The following is a 17,308-nucleotide window of genomic DNA, read 5'->3' as shown; positions in this document are numbered from 1 at the left end:
AAATAGAGGGGTTTGTGTCTTGCTTTTTCTTCTCTTAACCTTTCCCTGTGTCATTAAACATTCTCCAGAAAACACGGTATTTGATGCTCGCCTGGTGTTCCCTGACTGCGGCCAAGCCTCCCTCTGTCAGAGACACTCGATTCTTTATGCCTGAGGGTCACTGGTTGGAACAGCCCAGGGTTGTTGCTGCGGGTTGGCAAAGGGGCCCTGGCTGACTAACCTCCGCCACGTTAACACGTGGTTTTTGGATCCGTAGCACCCCGAGCAGAAGGCAGACCGGTATTTTGTGTTATACAAACCGCCCCCTAAAGACAACATTCCCGCCCTAGTGGAGGAATACCTGGAACGCGCCACCTTCGTAGCCACTGACCTGGACTGGCTCCTGGCCCTGCCGCACGATAAATTCTGGTGCCAGGTAACGTCCTCCCACCATTCCCGCTAAGACCAGGCACATGCCATGCCGTTGGTTGGGTGCTGTTGTTTTTCTCCCCAGGAGATGCTTTTTTCTTCCTCTGCTTCTTACACTGGATCCCTAAGAGCAAACTGTGGTTGGAATTACTGTGTTCCGTATCACCATCTTAATGATGTTTACACAAACGCCTTCCACCATGGCATTTTTAGAAACTCGTGTTTAGCCCTTGGCTCATTTATGCTGCTTCGGTCCCGTGGGGTTGGCTGGCATGTTTGCCCCAGGCCAGGGCTGATGGGCCATGAGCCCCGCAAAGTCCACAGGCCCTTGGACCCCAGTGATGCAGTGACTGGCTGTTCCCCTGTCGCCTGGCTTAGGTCATCTTCGACGAGACCCTGCAGAAGTGCCTGGACTCCTACCTGCGCTATGTGCCCCGAAAGTTCGACGAGTGGGTGGCCCCGGCCCCCGAGGTTGTTGACATGCAGAGGCGCCTCCACCGCAGCGTTTTTCTCACCTTCCTCCGTATGTCCACGCACAAGGAATCCAAAGTAAGCCCCGGGTCCTGTGACAGGTCGCCCCCGCCACCTGACACCCCCGTGCCGGGCCCGCACCCATGGGAATGCAGGCTCTGGAAGTGTCGAGTTTCTTCTTTGTCTCCCCTCCGCTTTCATTCCTGCTGTTGGGGAAGCAATCTGTGCCACCTCCCTTACCCTCTGAGCCGCCAGGTCGCCTGCGTTACACCCAGTGTTTCCATCAGTGGGAGCCGAGGGCCCTGTGCCAGGGTGCGCGTGACTGTCTTTCCTTTCGCATCAGAGGGCGAAGCACCGATTCTGATTTTTTCTAGAGGACCTCGGATGTGCTTTCTAAAAGCCTTTACTCCCCCACCCCGGTTTTATTTTTGTTAATTTTATTTATTTATTTGGCCAAATCATGTGGCATGTGCAATCACGTGGTTCCCCGACCAGGGATCGAAACTTTGCTCCCTGCCGTGGAAGTGTGGAGTCTTAACCACTGACTGGACCGCCAGGGAAGTCCTTCCCCCCAATTTTAAAAATACTAACGCTGCCAAAAATATTTTGCAGATAATGAAAGTCGCCCACAAAATTCCCTTCCCTCAAAATAACCACTGTTAAGGTGCCTGTTCCTTCAGGGAGCTTTTTCCTTTCAATGTGTTTGTGTCTCTGTGTGTGATGCCCACATATTTACTTTAAAAATAGTATCTTTTCTGTTTTTTTAGCTTGTTAACATGGAAACTGTTAAATATACACAAAAGTATCATGACTCCCACACACCCATTACCTGGCTTCAACAGTTAGCATCTTGCCGATCTTGTTTTCTCTCCCCCACTGAGTTTTCTGTTTTTCTTGAAGCATTTTATTTTATTTTTGTCCTTTTCAAGCTGTGCCGTGTGGTATGCAGGATCTTAGTTCCCTGACCAGGGATGGACCCTGAGCCCCCCTCCATTGGGAGCGCAGAGTTTCAGCCTCTGGACTACCAGGGAAGTCCAGTCTTGGAGTATTTTAAAGCAGTTGCAGACATCATGGTAGTTTACCTGTAAATAACTTTAGAATGAATGCCCAGCTGATGGTTTCACAGGGCGCTTCCGCTTCATTTTACATTAGGGTGAGTGACTGTTGCTCCAGGTCAGTCCACGTGGCTTGGGCACGTCCTTGGTGTGGACAGAGCTTCTTCTACTAGCCAGGCCCCCGCCGATGGCCCCGCCATTTGCTTCCTGTAAGCTTGCTGTTGCCCTGCCACGCGCGTGTGTGGGGAGGTCTCACCCTTTGTTCGCTGCTCCTTAGGATCACTTCATCTCGCCCTCTGCTTTCGGAGAAATCCTCTACAACAACTTCCTGTTCGACATCCCAAAGATTCTGGACCTCTGCGTGCTGTTTGGGAAAGGCAACGCCCCGCTGCTGCAGAAGATGATCGGTGGGTAGGCTGCGGGGCCTGGGGCTTGTGGGGGACGCAGGTGGTGCAGAGATGACCCCCATGTGTCCACAGGGGGGTCAGAGCAGCAGCAGCAGGTGGTGCTTGGAAGTGACTCAGCGGATGTGTGTGTCAGCGGGGAGAGGCTCAGACAAGGGCAGATCTCGGAGCCCCAGTGTCAGGCTAGGTGTCCTGGCCCAAGGAGGGGGGCGTTTGCTTCCACAACGACAGCTAACCTTCTGCCTGAGTGTGTGCCGACACCCCGCCTGTGTCATCTCAGGCGATACTCACAGCCACCCTGTGACGTCAGCGGTGTCACCACCCCCATTTACGGTTAAGGAAACAGGTTGAATGTTCGGGACTTGCCTGCAGGGCCATGACTGATGAGTGGCCAAGCTGGGGTTGACGTCACGTGGGCCTGAGGCTCACACTCTGCCTCATGGGTGATGAGGCTGCCTCAGAAATGTTGAGATTTGCATAGCTTCTGAGAATAGACAGGGACAGGGGTCAGAGGAGACTCCCTGGGGTCGTGGAGGGAACGGACATCAGCAGTTGGAGCCCGTCGAAAGGCAGGGGTGCTGGCAGGCTCACACAGAAGCTTTGTTGGGAAGCTCTAGAGGGGACAGTGCCCCCGTGGGTTTGCCTTGGAAGAGGAGCTTGTGGCAACTGGCCCAACTGGTCACCCTGGACACCCTGGCAGCCCTTCTCACCCTGAGACTGTAGGATACGGTCTTCCTAATGCCCAGTTACAGAGCTCAATCACCCCTTGAAATGGTTTCCTTCCTTCCTTTCCCCTCCAACCCCAATGATAAAGGTAATTTAGGTTAATTTAGAAAATTTTGGAAGAGTATCAAGTATAAAGAAGCAGGAAAGCAATTACCAAATTCCTGCACTTACCGCCCCCCCCCCGCCCCCCCCCCCCCGGAAGAGACCATCATTTGGTCATTATTCCCTTCTAGTCTTTTCTCTGCATATTTTTGAAAAATGTATTTAGGGCCTAATGCATATGAAATTTCACATCCAGCTTTTTCACTGGCACAAACTCTGGTTTCTCATTCAGGTCTAATCATTGGCCTGATCATCAGTTAATTTCTTGTATTTTCCCTGGGAAAAGACCCTTAATAATTATGCTCTAGAACGAGAGGATGGGGTGAGTGCACAGAAGCAGCACGGTTAGTTAGAGAAACAATGATCAGGCCAGTCTGGTTGGAGCAGAGCATTCTGGGAGGGAGCGTGGGTTCGGGGGAAGAAGCTGGGGTCAGACCGGGGAGTGGGGAGGGCTCCGAGCCAGGGACCTGGGGAAGGGTACGTTTCTTGGTGGCCCAATGGGAAGGTCCTGGAGTCCAGCTGCCCAGTCCACAGCTGTATATGGGCTGTGTCCCTTTGACTCGGGCAGTTAGCCGCTCTAAGCCTGCGTTTTCTCATCTGAAGAAAGGGAAGACTGATGAGGCATCCAGCCTGTAGCATGGTTGTGGGGAGTGAATATGAGGTGGGGCGCAGCACAGAGCCCGGCACGTCACAGGCACTTGATACGTGTAAGCTCGTATCGTGACAGGGCCGTGGGAGCCTCTGGGAGCACGGAGCAGGGCGGGGAGCCGTCCGCTGACACGGTCCATCGGGCAGCGCGCAGGTGGGGAGGGTGGTGATAGGAGGCCGTGGAGGGACCCAGGGCTTCAGCGTGGGCTGGAACGGGAGAGCCTGGGCAGAAAGGGACACCCGAGAGGAGAGTTGACGGGGCTTCGTGAGGTCAGCGGGAGGGAGGAATCTTAACCCCCCTGGAGAGTGAGTAGAGGCAAGGTCAGCGTTGGGTCTGGGGGCTGTTAACCGCTCCGAGGATCCAGGAGAAGAGGCCGTCTGGCCGCAGATGGGCGAGGCTGGAGCTAGAGCTCCGCCTGCTGCCGGGGTTCTGAATCTTTAGGGTCACTTGACTCCTCTGAGAATCAGACGGAAGCTTGTCTCCAGGAAGACATACCCCCTCATAGATTTTGAGCTGTTTAAGAATGTTCTCATCCCCAGATTAAGAATCTGAAATCGGTTTACGAAGGGAAGCCCTGTCTTTGGCTCACGGAGGCTGGTTCACAGACAAGATGGCAGGATCGGGCATCAGGCGCCCCTTCTTACTGCGGTGTGTCTGTCTGCCTGTCGGTCTGCAGGCCCCTTCTCCACACCCTCCAACACACACGTTAGCTCTCTTCCCAACCCATGCCCCAACAGCGTGGGGCAGCCTCTGCTTTCTCTGCCACAGAAGCTCTTGAGCAAAGCAGATCAGCTGGAAGAAGAGGCTTGACAAAGGAGACAGGGTAGGGGTGGGGGTGGAGCACAGGAACTGGCCGACTGTCCTTCGGGCAGAAGCCCAGGCCTTGCCCTGTCCCCACCTCCCACTTTTTTTTTCCAACGTCAAGGCTGGTGTTGTGAATCAGCGAGTGTAATTGTGAAAGCCGGGCCTTTCAGTTAGGCTGTGAGACCTTGACCCTGCGGAGGACAGCCCTGGTCTCTTTGGCCATACCTCGCATGCACCCTGGGTTTCTGAACTGCTTCAGTCTAAGGACGGGTGCCATCACTTTGACTTTTTAATTATTTCTTTAGGAGATCAAAAGTCAGATCTTCCCTGTCTTTGGGATCAGATAAAGGAGAAGAAAGAGGCTCCGAAGAGCCTGAGGGTGGACTGTGAAATGTGATCTATTTTGACGCTCATAGAGCATTCCTGTTACTCAGGGCTGAGCACAAGGAGGCTCCTGAGAGAGTGCCTTCCCCTGTGCCTGGCACTCCAGGTGTGGTGGGGACCGCCGTGTGGCCCCGGGATTGTGGGAGGAGGCCTGCTCCCAACAGCTGGGTCGGGAGACTCTGCCTGCAGAGGGTGACACCTGCCTTCTGGTGAACTCAGCGCTGGGAGGTCACTGCAGGCAGAGGGAAGGGGCAGTTTCATTCTGTGAGGCTGAGGATGGTGTGAGGGAAGAATGCAATTCGAGGGATGGGAGAGGGTGGCAGGAGATGCCAGCAGAAGTCAGATCATGCAGCCCTTTGCGCCACAGTCAGGAGTTCAAACGACCTTGAGGATGTCGCTAGGAGGGTTCAATGAAGAAGAGCAGAGGCTGTGGGGAGACAGCTCGGTCACTCGCTCCCCGCTCATCAGGAGCAGGAGGTGGGTGCAGATGGTCAGGGAGAACTTCCTTCACAGGCTGAGGGGTCAGCACCCATCTGGAGTGGGAGATGCCAAGCAAGCTCCTGCTGGTAACACTTTCTGGAATCCCAGGACCAAGTGGCCTCCAGGAAAGCATTTAGAGAAAGTCCAGCCACCTAGTGACTCGCTTACTCACCCAGCCCCATCTGGCCTCTGAGCTCCTTCGTTTTCAAGCCTCCGGGATGGAGTGAGGGCTGCAGGGTTATGTTGAAGGCAGCCAAGGACAGCCCTGCCCAAGGACGGAGGACACCTAGGACTCAGAGCGTCCTGACAGCCAGCCAGCCTTCCGTGCCAAGACTGCAGTGGGATGAGGAAGCCAGGGCCCTTTCTGAGGCGGTGCCATTTTGCACGGTCCTGCCCCTCGAAAGCTGTGACCCTCTCCCCCTCTCCGCTGGGCGGCCCGAACACAGTTTCTGTCCCGGTGACTCTGCCTCTAACCACCGCACTCACACCAGCAGTATCTGGAGCACAGTGAACGCTCGGGGCTTCCCTGGTGGCTTAGTTGCGAAGAATCCACCTGCAACGCAGGAGATGGGGGTTCTGTCCCTGGGTCAGGAAGATTCCCTGGAGAAGGGCGTGGCAACCCACTCCAGTATTCTTGGCCTGGGAAATCCCATGGACAGAGTGGGCTACAGTCCATGGGATTGCAAAGAGTCGCGCATGACTGAGCGACTCAACAGCAACGCACACTCAGGGAGGGCCTTCATTTTCTGGGAGTAACTGCACGTGTGTGGTAAACCCCCCCCCAGGTCCTTGGCCGGCCTCTCACCTTGGAGGATGGCTGTGTGTGGCCAGCAGGTTCAAAAGCAGCGGGTGAGAGAATTTCTAGAGAATTTCTCCAGAATCGGCCTGGCAGGACTCCTGGACTGTAGCACCCAGGTTTCTTGGGCAAAGAGATCACGTCTCCTAATTTTCCTGGATGACTCACTCCCATTTACAAAGCCAACACTGTCATACAAGGCACGGTGCCCAAGTACGATCACTCCCCGGGGACGGCAGGGTGAGCTGGTTTGACCAGGGCGGGTGGGTCTTTTACGTAATTCGCCAATTCGCTGGGGCAGAGGTGCTGAAAAGGTTAAATTGTACTGAGGCGAGGCCCCTCCCTCACCCTGGGGAAGTTTCTAGGCTGGGCCCGAGCTCTGTGCCAGCAGGGCCCAGGGCCAGGACTGCAGTGGTGCCGGCAAGCTCAGGAGTGGGGCGAAAGGTCACAGAACATGCTGGCAGCCATGTGGAACTTGTCTTCCATCCTGTCCACCCCCACCGTCTTTCCCCAAGTCCTACCTTTCTCTTCTTTTTTCAGGAAACATCTTTATCCAGCAGCCAAGTTACTATAATGACCTGGACGAAACCATGCCCACCATCCTTCAGGTGCCACCTCTTCGCCCTTCCCTGGGGAGGGTGGGGGGGTGAGGGCGGGGCAGACCCCTTCTCCTACCTGGTGATGTTGCTCCACTTTCCTGCAAGAGTCTGGGGGAAATCCCCCCACCCCAGGCACACCCCCAGACCATCTCTGTGTTCTGCCCCTCACGTCACTCCTTCAAATTTGTCCTTCCCCTCTCGCACAGGGCTGCACTCTGAGGGCCATCAGCACTCACACAGAAGGGGCGTGCGGTGCATTCTGTGCTGTCTCGCAACAGCCATCTGCCCCTGGGGACACCCCTGTATGTCTCTCAAGTCCGAGCTCTAAAGCCACATGAAATCATTTTAATGCAATAATGCTTATTGTAGAAACTTTGGAAAATTACGAAAAAATAAATAAGTAAATAAATAAATAGAAGAAGATGAACCTTCCTCCCTAATCCCGCCACCAGGAGATAAGCACTGTTCACAGTACCGTCTAGAATTTTACTGCCAGTGTACTTAAATGTGGTGCTCAGTTGCTAAGTCATGTCCGGCTCTTTGCAACACCATGGACTGTAGCCCACCAGGCTCAGACTCTGTCCACGGGATTTCCTAGGCAAGAGTACTGGAGTGGTTGCCATTTCCTTCTCCAACTTAAATGTGGTGCAATCCACAATGGGCTCTGTTTTCCCCCTCACTATTGATTTGTCTTTTATTTCAGTATAGTATCGCCTTGCCCAGGGCATCGAAAAATACATGTTGCTGACTGTATCCTAAATATCCATCCCCATACACCTGTCCAGCCGATCCCGGTCACATCCACAGGGTTTACATACATTTCGTCATCATCGTCCTCACCACAGTCCTGTAGAAAGGATGACCGCATGATTCCCTTTTGACACAGGTTCCATTCTGAGAAGGTCACTGTCTCACCTGGTGTCCCAGGGACACTGGCATATATCCTGAAGATTCCAAGGCAGTGTTGGGGTCACCAGTCACTCGCTGCAGAATGGGGTCCCTGCTGCCAGTTCAGTAGGATGTGAGAGAGTCGCCTCCTGTGTTCACAGGTCTTCAGCAATATCCTCCAGCACTGTGGTCTGCGTGGGGACGGGGCCAGTGCCACACCCCAGAGGCTCGAGGAGAGGGGCCGGCTCACCCCCAGCGACATGCCTCTCCCGGTGAGCCTGCCCTTCAGCCCGGCTGCTTTCTGGCCAAGAGAAGGCCTGGAGCTTCCCCCACTGGTCACAGCCCTCACCCCACCCCGCAGTCAGCTCGCCCATCACGCAGGCTTTAGGACATTTCAGTAGGCTTTCTCACTTCGTTTATGGAGTCTCAGAGGGAACAGCATGGAGGTTTAGCCTTCGCTTACTTCAGCTGGATGGGTTCCTGGGTGCGTTACTCACGGGGCCATTCATCCATGGCACCAGCATGCCCCGAGGGGCCCCCAGCACACGCTAGGCCCCCAGGCTGGGCCGTGAGGCCCAGTAGTTACAGAAGCAGACGGCTGTGTTTGCACCGGAGTTAGAGCAGGGGCAAGGCTGCAGTGGGCTGCCTTCCTGCAGCTTGCGCTGTCGTGGGAAAGCAGGCCTTAAACAAGCGTTCCAGAAAAGGGCGCAGCCAGTGCCGTGGGAGCAGGGCACGTTGCCCCGTGAACCGCAGAGAGGTTCCCTTATCTGTAAAGTGGAGGTCTGACCGGCGGCCCAGCCTCTTATTTGAGTTGTTGGGAGAATCAGGGAGCATTGAGGAAGCCCTGCCTGTTCTCAGCACGCTCTCCAGACCCCACGGAGAGTGGGCGCTGGCCTGGCCTCCCTGGGGTGTGTGTTCTGTGCGGGACCTCAGGCGCTGTCTTCACATTCAGGGATGGGCTCTCCTTCGGCTTCGAAGAGAGAATCGTATTGACGCGGAGCAAGAGTTCACCCTGGGCCTCCCTGGGCATGTGTCCGCTGGAGCTGGGGCAGGCGGACCCAGGGGAACCCTGGGCTCTGTCCGCTTTGCCTTAGACCCTCCTCAGAGCTGTCCCCGGGGGAGAATAACGGGTGTTTTGCTTCTGCCTGACAGGAGTTAAAGGACGTCGTCCTCTACCTTTGTGACACCTGCACCACCCTCTGGGCGTTTCTGGACATCTTCCCTCTGGCTTGTCCGACCTTCCAGAAACACGACTTCTGTTACAGGTACAGTGGTTGCAGTCGAGGTTCGGGTTCGCATCCACATTCAGCCAATATTTACTCAGAACGTGCCGGGCCCCCTCTTCCAGCGCCCGCCTGCGTGGAGGCTGCATTTGAGAAGGACTTTTACTGGGGGGCTAAGAGCAGGGGAGGGGAGGGAGAAAAACGCCAGCCAAGGGTGGGGCAGTTTCCATTCAGACCTGGTCTGCTGCAGATTCCCCGGCCCGGGCGGGCACCGCAAGTGCCGGAGGCCGAGGAGGCTCAGGCTGAGGACTCCGGCCTCCAGCGCAGGGAGGCGCACACGCGAGCAGATGTGCATCCGCGTGGGGCCAGCTGGTGGGGCCGTATCAGGAATGCAGACGAGGGAGCATGGTTCTGTCTGGAGGAATAAGAGACGGTTTCAGGGTGACCCTTAGATGAGACCTTAAGAATGAACAGCAACCTGCCTGGCGCAGAAAGTCTGCCGTGGCCGGAAGGACATTCCGACAGCAGAGTGAAGCCTGCGGTGGCCCAGATCCTGGAGAAAGCCGTGGAGTGCAGTGTGACATGGGGTGGGAGTGGCGGAGTGGGCTTGGGGAGCCAGCGACTGCAAGATGCAGCCCCAGGGAAGTCAGACCTGGTGTGCGACGTGTGCTGGTGGGGAATGGGGCCTTTATGGTGGAGGCAGGAGGGAGCCCTGGAGCCCTGGAGCCCTGGGCTCCAGCCCAACCCTGGAGCCCTGGAGGCTTCTATCCAAAGAAGTCATAGAAAGATCCTGCTGTGATGGAGAAAGACCAAGAGGGGCATACAGGGGAGGGAGAAAGACCCTCTTTGCCCACTTAGCCCTGTGGGCATCCGTTCCTTGGGCAATGAGAAAGGGATGCCGGGACGGGGGGCTGGTAACTGGCTCATTGCCTGGCGACAGTGGGGGGTGGGGGCTGTCCTGTTCTCAGTGGCCTCCAGCTGTTCTTGCCAGGCATCTCCCCCCACTATTCTGGGAGCTACCCAACTCCATCCCCCCAGCCCTCTGTCCACTGGGTCATCTGCCCAGCTATCCCACAAAACATTTATCTAGCGCAGACATGTGCCAGAGATGGCAGCTGGCACCCTGAGCCCACTGGGTCCCCTCAGCTCTTGAAAATCAGACATGAGGATTGCTCAGCCTCCCGGAGAATGTTAGAAAAAAGCACCGATCCACACTGTCCCCAGAAGAAAAGGGTGGGGATGGGACTTTTAAAAATGTTGTCACAATTTTTTAAAGGTATTTACCTCATGGTAAATGTGACAAACTGGAAACCTGGGAACTCCCCAAGGGAGGAAATGAAGATCACTCTCAACAGTCAGGCTGTTCTTAGGCTTATTTTCATTCACCATGAGCACTTTCCCATTTTGCGAAATGGGGCACAGATGGCCTTGGAAAGGGTCTCTGGAGATGGGAGGGACCTTGCCGGAAGAGCTGAGTTTCCTAAGAGGTACCTGGAAGGCATCACAATGGACATGAGTGTGAGTAAACTCCAGGAGACGGTGAAGGACAGGGGAGCTTGGCGTGCTGCAGTCCATGGGGTCACAAACAGTCAGACTCGACGTAGCGACTGATCAACAACCACCCCTGGAGGCAGGGGCACAGCTCCACCCACTTCAGGGTGAAGAGGAAGAAAGGAAAACATTTTTGACTGCCAGTGACCCTGGCTTTGGCAAGGAACAGCTGCCTCCAACACACAAATAGCCTGAGGCCGGCTCAGCCTGTTCCAACTGTGCTGGAGGCCAGGAAGGCGTGTTGAGCAGAGGCCTCGTCCCGGAGGGCTCCAGGCAAGGGGTTACCTCACCAAACACCCTCCAGCTAATCTCTCTGAGTAGCCTTCTCCGCCCTCCTCTCCTTCTGCACTATAATTTTCTGAACAAATAATATATTCACAGGGTATATAAAACACATTTTGAAAAGTCTCCCTCTCCCCCTTCTCCACTTCTGTTTCTCACACACAACCATTGGGTTAGTTTTTTTGTGGAATTTTCCAAAGATATGCATGTAAATATGCACATATAAGCAAATAAACACATTATCTACCTCCACCCTCTTTTTAATATTTCATATACTGGCATATTGGGCGTCCCAGGTGACTGAGTGGTAAAGAGTCCACCTGCCAGTGCAGGAGATGCGGGCTGAATCCCTGAGTCAGGAAGATCCCCTGAAAGAGGAAATGGCAATCCACTCCAGCATCTTGCCTGAAAAATCCCATGGACAGAGGAGCGTGGCAGGCTACAGTTCCTGCAGTTGCAAAGAGTCGGACATGACAGGATGCACACGTACCGGCATATTATGAGTGCTATATGTACTGTAGGCATTTTACTTTTTTTTTTTTACTTTTAAATTTAATGCATATCTGTGCATGAACCACCTTCAGTCTTTGGTATCTCTGTGTAGAACTCCATTGTAGGGAACCCCAGACCCCAGAGATGGCATTTTAGGTTTTTTCCAACTGTTTGCTATTACCAAAAAAAAAAAAAACATTGCCATGAAGGCTAACTTTGCACCTAGGTCATTGTGTACTTTTACAACTATATCTGAGGAATAAATTCCTAGAAGTAGAATTGCAGGAACAGATGGTACATGCAATTGAAATTTTCACGGATTTCGCCAAATCACCTTCCATAGGGGCTGTTTCAGTTTACCCTTTCACCAACAATGTATCATGGCAACGCCTGACTCTCTGAGCCAAACTGTCCTCTCTGTCTTCTGGGTGCCACGCTGTGGGCCTCAGAAGCCCCGCCCCTTTTGGCCTGCCTCCCCACGTCTACGGACAGCCCCACACCAGGAAAAAGTTGCCAGGAGCCAGCGATCGACAGACAAATGTTCACAGGGTACATTACATCTGCTGCTGCAGATTCAGCTCTGTCCTAGGCACGTCAGCTGCTTTTCTGGCTTTGGGAACTTAAGATGTTCAGAGATGGAATTAGGCCCTGGAAGAGAGGTAGCTGCATTTTAAGGCGTAAGAACAGCATCTTCTGAGTGCTGTGTGTCGGTTCCAGAGAGGAATGGTCACAGGGGTGAGCTTATGGTCAGGAAGCATGTGGCTCGGATGGAGAGCTGGGTTTTGTGTGTTTTTTTAATTGGAGTATAGTTGATTTACAGTGTTCTGTTAGTTTAAAGTGTACAGCAAAGTGAATCAGATATATATATATACACACATGTATACATACATATGTGTATATATATATACATAGGCTTCCCTGGTGGCTCAGTGGGGAAGAATCTGCCTGCCAATGCAGGAGACGCAAGTGGTTGGGAAGATCCCCTGGAGAAGGAAAGGCAACCCACTGCAGTATTCTTGCCTGGAAAATCCCATGGACAGAGAAGCCTGGCAGGCAATGGGCCATGGGGTCACAAAGAGTCGGACAACTGAGCAATTGAACAACAACCACCAAGTATATGTGTGTCCATTCTTTTTCAGATTCTTTTCCCATATAGGTTGTTACAGAGTATTGGGTAGAGCTCCCTGTGCTGCACAGTAGGTCATTATTAGTTATCTCTTTCACCTGTAATAGGATGTATATGTTCATCTCAGTCTCCTAATTTAGGGGATGGAGAGTTTAAGTCTGAGTTGAGGACAGGTGGCTGTGAGGTTACTGAGGTGAGAAGCCAGCTCGGCTGGGCTGTACCAGGTACAGAGGTACCAGACAGAGGAGTTTCACTCTGATATCACAGGAGGTAGGGAGCTGCTGGCAGCTTCTGAGCAAGAAGAAGGTCACCTTGTATCTATTCCTCAAAGCTTGGTGCGTCCTGGGTGGCCCACTCACTGCTCTGTGAGAATGAGCGCCTCTGGATCTTGGATTCCCATCTGAGCAGGGGGCAAGCTCCGGGTCACTGCCCACCAGGCTCTTCCTAGGACCAGCCACAGTGGAGCAATCCGGGGTGAGGGAGAAACTTGTCTTGGGAACAACCTGGCAGGAAGAAATTGGCCCTCCCACTCCCTTGAGCGTGCTTTGATTTTTCTAAGGAAGTGTGAGATTTCTGAACTAATCCAGCCTTTTACCCCGTGTGTGTCATTGCAGGCTAGCTTCCTTTTACGAAATAGCCATTCCCGAACTGGAGTCTGCAATTAAGAAGAGGAGGCTTGAAGACAGCAAGTGAGGCAGGGACAAAACTGAGGGGTGTTGTGGGAGAGCCCCAGCTCGCCTGTGCTGGGCATCAGCACCCTCTTCTCTACGCCAAGGGCCAAGGGCTGGGGACGAGAGGCCCCGCAAATTTGGCTGGCGCTTCCCTCCCTACCTAGCAGCCTCCTGGCAGCAAGGAAGCTTTTCCCCTTCAGCTGTTGCTCCAGACTCATTAACCTGCTGGTTCCTGAGCCACCATTTGAGGTGACAGGTGGCCCTGGAACCAGCCAGCCTCTCAGAGCCTGTTGCCCTTTGCCAGCTGCTGTCAGCAGCAAACCGTGAGGCTTTCTCAGCCCCCCGGGGGTGGAGGGCTGGGTAGGGGGCATCTGCAAAGGCTGTGAAGAAACTCCCCGGTGCCTTTCTGCCTCTCAGATCTACTTTTTTTCTCTCTGGCCTCCAAGGCTGCTAGGTGACCTGTGGCAGAGGCTCTCCCATTCCAGGAAGAAGCTGCTGGAGATTCTCCACATCCTCCTGAATCAGACCTGCCTCCTCCCAGTCCTGGAAAGCAGGTGGGCCCTCGGGATCCCCTGCCCACCCAGGCGGAAGAGCCCCTTCCCCAAGCCCAGCTGGGGCGCTGCCCTCACTGCACGGGGCTCCCTCCCCTGCCCCGGGGTTGCAGAGCAAAGATGGGAAACAGGGAAGAATGAGGGAGGCCACAGAGGGGTGGGGCGGCCGGGAAGGAGCGAGCCTGTCTGCAGGGAGTGAGCGCATCCTCTTCTCTGTGTCCTGTTCCAGCTGTGACAACGTCCAGGGCTTCATCGAAGACTTCCTTCAGATCTTCAGCTCCTTCCTGCAGGAGAAGAGGTGAGCTGGGAGCATCAGCGGGAGCGGGGCCCAGCCCTCCCACCAGCCCCAGGAGAGACCTTCCATAACAGAGCCCCTGCCCTGTGCTCACCTAGATCTAAGCTTTTGGCCTTTGTGGTTGGGCGGCAGACTCGGGGAGTGACAAACCAGCCTGGTGTCCCCGCCACCCTCAAAGTCCGGCCCCCGCCCCACCACCCCCCTTGACTCCCGCCCCCCCCCCCCCGCCCCACCGCCCCCCTTGACCCCCGCCCCCCCCCGCCCCACCGCCCCTCTTGACCCCCGCCCCCCCTTGACTCCCGCCCCCCCCGCCCCCCGCCCCACTGCCCGCCTTGACTCCCGCCCCGCTCCAGGTTCCTTCGGGACTACGACGCACTCTTCCCCGTGGCCGATGACGTCAGCCTTCTGCAGCAGGCCTCATCCGCCCTGTATCCTTCCACCGCGGCCTCCGGGGTGGGCCTGGCCCTGGGTCCTGGGTCCTGGGCCCTGGGCCCTGGGCCCTGGGCACTGACCGGGTTGGACCTGGAGGAGTAGAGGGACCGTTTAGCCCCAGAACACGTGGGAGCCAGCTGTTTTGGGAGGAGAAGACTGCTCTGATCCTCGGGGTACACATAGCCCTGCTTTCCCTGGTCTTTGCTGAGCATCTGGGCCTGTGTGACCGAGGGACTCAGCCCTGCCCTCGGGGACCTCATGCAGGATGGGAGACGGAGAAGCAAACAGGCAGGGGTAGCGTCCCTCAGAGGCAGGGGAGGCGAGGGGAGAAGGGGGTGTCACACGGAAGTGAGACCCAAGTTGAGAGTAGCGTAAGGAATAGAGATGGCCACGCCCTGAACTAAGTGTTCCCCGGGGCACAGCAGGCCTGCCTGTTGAGCCCGCGGACATTGCGTGCAGCCTGCAGGGCGCTGGGGGCAGGGGTCTGGTTGGGGCCGGGTCTGGCCATGGCAGAGGAGCCCTGGGGTGGCCCTCGCTGAGGCGTTTGGGGTCACCCCTGCAGGTGCTGGGAGACCTGGAAGGATGGGAAGCAGAGGTTGACCTTGTCAGCCTCAGACTTTGGGTGCTGGCCGCTTGGGTTAGAAGCAGCTGTGAGGGAGGGACTTGCCTGGTCGCCCAGTGGTTAAGACTCCATGGTCCCAATGCAGGGGGCCCAGGTTCGATCGCTGGTCAGGGAGCTAGATCCCACACACCGTTACTAAGGATCAAAGATCCCGAGTGCTGCAACTAAGACCTGGCACAGCCTAATTAATTTTTTTTTTTCTTTGAAGAAAGTAGAGTGAGAGTCTAGAGCAACTACCCAGCATCTGGCTTGGCAGCACCCGGGGTTTTGGAGGGGATGAGGGGCCACGAGGAATGGGCCTGAGGGCCATTTGGGTGGCTGGGGCAGGTTGCTGAGTCCAGCCCCAGGGACACCCTGTGGGCCCCCAGCCTTTGCAGAAAGCCCACAGCCGGTTGGACAGGACCCCCGGCAGTAGCACCCCCCACCAGGCCCTCCTCTGGGGGGGGGTCCGTGCAGGGTGGGAGCTGCAGGCTAGGCCAGATGCCTTGTTTCAGGACCCTCGGCTGCCAGACCCTGGCCCTGCTCTTACCCAGAACGGCTCTCTGCTGAGTGGCAGGTACTGGGTTTTGAGGCTCATGCGGCCGTGGGCCGGCCCGTTTTCCCAGGCAGCCCGCGTGCACGCGGGGTGCAGCCCAGATGGCCCCTGGCCTCAGCCATGCAGTCAGGGGTGGAGAGAGGGCTGTGGTCCCCGAGAGAGACTCCTTAACCCGTCTTCCCAGGGACGAGACACGGACTGCCTACATCCTCCAGGCGGTCGAGAGTGCCTGGGAAGGGGTGGACCGGAGGAAAGCCACCGACGCCAGAGACCCACCCGCAGCCGAGAACCTTAACGGGGTGGGGGAGGCGGCGGAGGCAGTCAGCGGGCCCTCCACACTCCCCCAGGAGGAGGAGGTGTGTGACGGGACTGGCCGGGGCAGCGGGGGCCCTCCTTCTGTGTTCCCTCAAGGAAAAGGGTTTGTTTTGGGGTTGACAGCTTCTGAGCTGCCGGCCTGCTCCACACTGCCCTTAGAGGGTTCTGAGCCGAGGGCGAGCTGGGCAGCCTGTGAGGTAGGCAAGGCGGCAGGGCCCCAGTTCCCCCCACAAGGTGAAGCACTGGCGCTTTTTCCACATGGAATCTCCGGCGGTGCTCACCTCTAAACAGCCAGCTCCAGCAGTTGCTATTCCCCTCCGACCTCACGCGTCAACCTGTCAGAGAGGGAAAGGGGCTGATTCCCAGAAGCCACGGCCACTTGTGGACGGCCTCGCCACGCCAGGCTCTGTGCTCGCACTTTTTGTGTATCATCTTTGAACCATGTGAAAACAAGCCCATGAAGCAGGAGTCGTCTAGGGGCTTTATGAGGAGGAAACTGAGGTTCAGAGAGGTTAAGTGCCCAAGGTCACACGGCCAGATTCAGCAGCTCGGCTGGTTAGCGTAGCTCCCCCTTTCACAGAGAGGAAATGAAGGCTCAGAGAGACTTAAGAGACTTGGGTAAGGTCCCTCAGCCAGGAGGGGCAGGGCTGGGACTCAGACCAGGTCGCCTGACTCTGAGACCAGTGCTGTTTGGGGCCTGTCCCCGGCCCAGCCCATGAGTCCCCTCGGTCTTTTCCGCAGTGCCTGGGGGCGGCTGCAGCCCCGGGCCCCACCGTGTGCGGTGTGGAGCTGGACTCGCTCATCTCCCAAGTGAAGGACCTGCTGCCGGACCTCGGCGAGGGCTTCATCCTGGCCTGCCTGGAGCACTACAGCTACGACCCCGAGCGGGTGATCAACAACATCCTGGAAGGGCGGCTGGCCCCCACCCTCGGCCAGCTGGACCGCGGCCTGGACAGGTGGGAGCCGGGGTGGGAGGGAGCTCACTGCGCCCAGACTGCCCCGGGCTCCGGTCGGGGCCCTTCCCATCTCCTCTGCCTCCCTCTCCTCCTCCTCCTGTGTCCCGCACTCGGCACTTCCCCAGCGTGGCGGTTCCCAACCGTGGAAGCTGACGTCCTCTTTGGGGAAACCGAAACCTCAGGCCCCCAGAGGTGCTTACATGCCCCCCGCAGCTCAGAGAGGGCACCGCCAGCCTCCCTGCTCCGTCTCCTGGGAAGACGGGGTGCTGGGGGCCACTGAGGGGTTGCAGCCCTCTAGCTCCGATGTTGCCGCCTGCCTGGTCACTGAGAGAGCACAGCCAAGCTTCTCACTTCCTTCATACCCACCCTTCTTTCCTTTGTTTTTTGTGGCTTTTTTGACCACAGTGCACAGCTTGTGGGATCTTAGTTCCCTGAGCAGGGATTGAACCAGGGCGCATGGCAGGGGGAGTGTGGAGCCCTAACCCTTGGAC

The 17,308-nt window shown here is 56.3% G+C and overlaps 1 protein-coding gene across 4 annotated transcripts in view; it reads left to right on the top strand.

Annotated features, from left to right (window-relative positions):
* The window catches only part of ASCC2 (activating signal cointegrator 1 complex subunit 2), a 35,068-nt gene that overhangs the window by 8,907 nt on the left and 8,853 nt on the right, over positions 1 to 17,308 (top strand). For 2 of the 4 annotated variants that reach the window (XM_070475546.1, XM_070475547.1), the window contains 12 exons: positions 257 to 415; positions 787 to 957; positions 2,212 to 2,341; positions 6,820 to 6,887; positions 7,928 to 8,038; positions 8,919 to 9,031; positions 13,055 to 13,129; positions 13,558 to 13,665; positions 13,892 to 13,960; positions 14,311 to 14,385; positions 15,731 to 15,902; positions 16,603 to 16,817. In XM_070475546.1, the coding sequence (XP_070331647.1) occupies positions 257 to 415; positions 787 to 957; positions 2,212 to 2,341; positions 6,820 to 6,887; positions 7,928 to 8,038; positions 8,919 to 9,031; positions 13,055 to 13,129; positions 13,558 to 13,665; positions 13,892 to 13,960; positions 14,311 to 14,385; positions 15,731 to 15,902; positions 16,603 to 16,817 (1,466 nt within the window). The remainder of the gene's footprint in view (positions 1 to 256; positions 416 to 786; positions 958 to 2,211; positions 2,342 to 6,819; positions 6,888 to 7,927; positions 8,039 to 8,918; positions 9,032 to 13,054; positions 13,130 to 13,557; positions 13,666 to 13,891; positions 13,961 to 14,310; positions 14,386 to 15,730; positions 15,903 to 16,602; positions 16,818 to 17,308) is intronic. The other 2 variants (XM_070475549.1, XM_070475548.1) reach the window with 2 other exon arrangements.

Source organism: Odocoileus virginianus, chromosome 12, assembly GCF_023699985.2.
Source record: "Odocoileus virginianus isolate 20LAN1187 ecotype Illinois chromosome 12, Ovbor_1.2, whole genome shotgun sequence".
NCBI lineage: Eukaryota > Metazoa > Chordata > Mammalia > Artiodactyla > Cervidae > Odocoileus > Odocoileus virginianus.
Note: the sequence above shows the minus strand (reverse complement) of the source record. Positions and strands in the feature narration are given on the sequence as shown.